Here is a 4960-nt window from a genome sequence, read left to right as displayed (position 1 = left end):
CCGCCCGCCGCCCCGCGCAGGAAGTACGTGCTGAACCTGTCGGATGACATCGGGAACCTGGGCGAGGTGCGGCTGCCCCTCCTGGGCTGCCTCGGCGTCTCCTGGGTCGTCGTCTTCCTCTGCCTCATCAAGGGCGTCAAGTCCTCGGGAAAAGTACGTGGCGGCTCCGGTCCCGGGCCGGGCTCCGCCCGCGCCGGGCATGGCCACGCCCCTTCCGGAAGAGCCCCGCCCCCTTCCAAACAGGCTCCTCCCCCGCTGAGCAGGCTCCACCTACCCCAGGCGTGACTACGTCCCCTTCGGGGCGTGCTCCGCCCCCTCTGGGTGAAGCTCCTCCCCTCCCTGGCACAGTCCTTCCCCTATTGGGTATGCTCCTGCGCCTTTTGCGCATGGCCACGCCCCCCTTGGGTCACGGCCACGCCCCCTTTGGGTCACGGCCACGCCCCCTTTGGGTCACGGCCACGCCCCCTCCGGACATGCTCCCTCCCCTCCGTGGCCTTGGCCGCTCCTCCCCCCTTCTGGCCCGTGCCCCAGTCAGCCCCCGGCCGCCCGCCCCTCCGCGGGGCGGGGGTCCCCCCTCTGTGAGGGGCGCCCCTCGGGGCGGGGGTCTGAGGCGCCGGCGTGCCGCGCAGGTGGTGTATTTCACAGCCACCTTCCCCTACGTGGTGCTCACCATCCTCTTCGTGCGCGGCATCACGCTGGAGGGCGCCGTCACCGGCATCACCTACTACCTGACGCCCCAGTGGGACCGCATCCTCGATGCCAAGGTGTGGGGGCCTGGCCAGGCCACGGGGGGCCGGGCCGGGCCGGGTGTGGGGCGGCGAGGGCCGGGCCGGAGCGGCAGCACGGCACTGACCTATGCCGTGGCGGCAGGTGTGGGGCGACGCGGCCTCGCAGATCTTCTACTCCTTGGGCTGTGCCTGGGGCGGGCTCATCACCATGGCTTCCTACAACAAATTCCACAATAACTGCTACCGGTGAGTGCCCCGTGACCTCCCTGGCCCCATGTCTCCCTGTGTCCCATGCCAGCCCTGACGGGCCTGACCCCCTCTCCCCACAGGGACAGCATCATCATCAGCATCACCAACTGCGCCACCAGTGTCTATGCTGGTTTCGTCATCTTCTCCATCCTCGGCTTCATGGCCAACCACCTGGGCGTGGATGTCTCCAAGGTGGCCGACCACGGCCCCGGCCTGGCCTTCGTGGCCTACCCTGAGGCCCTCACGCTGCTGCCCATCTCACCTCTCTGGTCTATCCTCTTCTTCTTCATGCTCATCCTTCTGGGCCTGGGCACTCAGGTAGGGTCGTGGAGGTAGGGGAGCGCGGTGGGGCCGATGGCATGGCAGGACCAGTGGGCAGGGCTGAGCTGATGTGCTGCTCTCTCCACCCTCCAGTTCTGCCTGCTGGAGACGCTGGTCACAGCCATCGTGGACGAAGTGGGCAACGAGTGGATCATCCGCAGGAAGACCTTCGTGACATTCGGTGTGGCAGTGGCGGGCTTCCTGCTGGGTGTCCCACTCACCACACAGGTGGGAGCCAGTCGGGACACAGCTGCTGCTGGCAACGGGCTGGGGGGGGGGATGCTGTTGCTGTGACAACGCCAGCAGTGATGAATTGCAATGCCAGCACCATCAGTCAAGTCCATCTTGTTGCCATGACAACCTCCAGGTGGTGGTGGTACCTGGAGTCTGATGTTGCTATGCCAAACAAGGCGGTGGTAGCCACACTAGGTGTTGCCACACCAATCCTCTCAACTCAGTGTTGCCATGGCAATGCCTGTTGTGGTACCCGTATCGTTGCCACATCAACCCCGGCAGTGAGGTGTTGCCGCGCCAGTGCACATTGCCATGGCAGTCGGGTGATGCGCAGGGCCTGGCATTGCCAGGCGATCCCTGCCGTTACCTGTTGGCATGCTGACCACAGTGGTGGTGGCCAGCCTCAGCTTTGCCATGCCGACCCTGGCACCGGCTGTTGCCGGTGTGACCCTGGCAGAGGCGCCCGTGCCACTGCCATGCTGACGGCATGGTGAAGGCCTGGGCGGCCATGCTGACGGCTCCCTCCCACAGGCGGGGATCTACTGGCTCCTGCTGATGGACAATTACGCTGCCAGCTTCTCTCTGGTCGTCATCTCCTGCATCATGTGCGTGGCCATCATGTACATCTATGGTAGGTGTGCCGCCCACAGCCAATCAGGAGGCAAGGCTGCCCTAGCCAACCAATCAGGAAGGGGGGAGTGCCAACTTCTGGCTAGTCTGACTGGCTAAGGCGTGCGAGGCCATTAGCCAATCAGGTCAGCGGGGCCCAGCGTCGGGGGATCCCTGGTGGGGGTCCCCCTGCCTGGGGGTGTGCAGGGGCTCGGTGGGGGCGGGGGTGCCCCGGGCCCTGCTGGGCTGTGCAGGGGCTGACAGCCGCTCCATCCCTACAGGACACCACAACTACTTCAAGGACATTGAGATGATGCTGGGCTTCCCACCTCCGATTTTCTTCCAGATCTGCTGGCGCTTCTTCTCGCCCGCCATCATCTTTGTGAGCATCGCGCCCGCAGGGCCCAGGCCTGTGGGATGGGGGGCAGGGAGCCCACTGGGCCCTCCTCACTCCCAGCAGCCTGGGTTGGGGGTGCTGGGCAGGGGAGGCAGCAGAGATGAGGCAGAGAGGGGTGGTTGGAAGGGGACGGAGGCAGGCTGCTCCCCGCTGGCTGATCCCGCCTGTCCCTCCCCAGTTCATCCTGGTCTTCACAGTGATCCAGTACCGGCCCATCTCCTACAATGACTACGTCTACCCTACCTGGGCCATCAGCATTGGTTTCCTCATGGCGCTCTCCTCAGTGATCTGCATCCCCATCTACGCCATCTACAAAGTGTGCTGCTCCGAGGGGGACACGCTGCTGGAGGTGGGTGGCCCAGGGGCCAGCCCCTGAATCCCATCCGGGCATTCCCCACAAGGCTGTCACCACCCTCTGCAGCCCACCAGGGCTGTCAGTACCCTGCAGCAGGTGCCGCACGGAGCCAGCATCCATGGGGCAGCCCGTGGCTGGGCACCCCCGGGGGCTGCTGGCACAGGTGGAGGGCTGGGGCAGGACAGCCCTGTGCTTGCTAACGCTCCACCTCTTCCCCAATCTCCCTCTCTCTAGCGTTTGAAAAATGCCACCAAGGCAAGCAAGGACTGGGGCCCGGCGCTGGCAGAGCACCGCAGCGGGCGCTACGCCCCAGCGTTCAGCCCCTCCACGGAGTGCCACCTGGAGGTGCAGCCCCTGCACCCAGAGAAGGCCCAGAGCGAGGCCGCGGCTGCGTCCCCCGTGCTGGGCAGCAACGGCTCAGCCCACAGCCAGGACTCCAGACTGTGACCCCTCCGCCATCCCCGCACCCCCTCTAACCCCTCCCGCGCGGTGATACTTTAGCACCTTCCGCTGGCGGAGCCTGGCTCCGGGCTGCACCGGACTGCGGGGGGCTCTCAGCGCCTGTCCCCGAGACCCCCTACCTCCTCTCCGGTTAATCTCCCCCCCCCCCGTGGCGTTTGTTAACCCTTGTGTTTACGGTAACCATTGGATGCGACGCTGGGACAAGAGAGGAGGGGGCCCAGCCCCGGGGAGGGCCAGGAGCCAGAGGCACTTTGCAGGGGCCCTGCCCTTGTGGGGCAAGCGGCCTGGGGCTGCGGGAGCGGGAGCACCGGCTGGCTCCCGGCCGCCCTGCCACAACGATGCAGCGGGCTCGGCGGCCTGTCCCCGCCGTGGGGCAGCGCGCCGTGAGCAGCGGGCCCAGCGCCTTCCTGACGCGAAGCTAGAGAGGGCGCCAGGTCGGGCCTGGGCCTGGGGCAGGCAGGCGCCTCGCTGCCCCCCGGGGTGCTGCCTGCATGGGGGTGGCGCACAACTGGTTTCAGGGTTCAGTTCTGCCTGCGGCTGACCCATACTCTGGGCAAGGCATGCGCAGGGCAGTTGTGTGGGGTTTGGCACTATGCAGACCCCCTCCCCCCCCCCCCCCCCCCCCCACACACACCCCCGGTGGGTACCAGCTGTGGCTCAGAGCCTGCAGGGTCCCACGGGTGGCCCTGCACGGCTGGGACAGTTCCGAGAGTAGGGCTGGCACGGGGAGAAGGGGTAAGTGCTGCGGCAGGGCTGCGAACAACCGCTGCCTGCACCAGCCACGGGCCCTCATAGCACACGAGACAAGCACTTAGGCACACGTGCGCACGCATGTGTGTGTATGTCCCTTGCAGACATGCTACGCACATGACATGGACACGCATGCTGCACACGTGTGCATGCACACGCACAGTACTCCCGCGGCTGTGCAGGAGGTGTGCTGTGTGTGTGTTTGCACACACCCACAGTATGCCCCCCCATCCCCATACATATAGCACTGTACCCCACATCAGCCCCCCCCACCCTACGGGGTGGTGCGGGTACCCACATGGGTGGCCAGGCAGGATCAGCAAAGCTGGGAATAGCTGTAGGTAGCATGAGCATGGCTCCATGCTGCTCCCTGCCCCACAGTGGGGCAGGAGGGCTGGAGAGCACTTCAGGCCTGGCTGGAAGTGACAGGGTGAGGACAGGGCCCGGATCACCCCAATAGCCTTGGCATGACCCGGCAGGGAGGGGGAACCTTCCATGGTGCTAAGGGGGAGCAGGATGGACTGGCCCCCCAGCTGCTGCTAGCGAGAGGTACTAGAGGAGCCATGGAGGGGCTGAGCCAGCCCACTTGCTCCGAGCCATCCGGGGACCTTGGTCTCCAACCAGTATTGTGGAGCAGGATGCACTTGGCTAGGCCAGGTGGTCTAAAATCTGTCTTCCAGCTACAGCCTCTTGGCTCTAGCTCTTGATTTGGGGTGGATGGGGCGGGACCTTTCTCACTCCAGTTTGTTCCCTCCCAGCCAGCACCACACACCCCTGACAGGGTCTGGAGCCACATGGCTTGCGTACAGACACAGCGCGGCTTGGTAGGGACACGGAAAGCACCAGGCTCGGGGG

The 4960-nt window shown here is 65.9% G+C and overlaps 1 protein-coding gene across 1 annotated transcript in view; it reads left to right on the top strand.

The window, feature by feature from the left end:
* SLC6A9 (solute carrier family 6 member 9) overlaps positions 1 to 4954 on the top strand; it is a 15226-nt gene extending 10272 nt beyond the window's left edge. The window contains exons 5-13 of the mRNA XM_085298229.1: positions 17 to 153; positions 630 to 764; positions 871 to 974; positions 1058 to 1295; positions 1392 to 1526; positions 2064 to 2163; positions 2423 to 2523; positions 2717 to 2887; positions 3128 to 4954. Of these exons, the coding sequence (XP_085154355.1) occupies positions 17 to 153; positions 630 to 764; positions 871 to 974; positions 1058 to 1295; positions 1392 to 1526; positions 2064 to 2163; positions 2423 to 2523; positions 2717 to 2887; positions 3128 to 3340 (1334 nt within the window). The 3' untranslated portion in view covers positions 3341 to 4954. The remainder of the gene's footprint in view (positions 1 to 16; positions 154 to 629; positions 765 to 870; positions 975 to 1057; positions 1296 to 1391; positions 1527 to 2063; positions 2164 to 2422; positions 2524 to 2716; positions 2888 to 3127) is intronic.
* Positions 4955 to 4960: the final 6 nt, after the last annotated feature.

The sequence above is a fragment of the Rhea americana genome, unplaced genomic scaffold (assembly GCF_003343005.1).
Source record: "Rhea americana isolate MKP2758 unplaced genomic scaffold, rheAme1 scaffold_136, whole genome shotgun sequence".
In the NCBI taxonomy this organism is placed as follows: domain Eukaryota; kingdom Metazoa; phylum Chordata; class Aves; order Rheiformes; family Rheidae; genus Rhea; species Rhea americana.
This window is presented reverse-complemented; position numbering and strand designations above follow the sequence as displayed.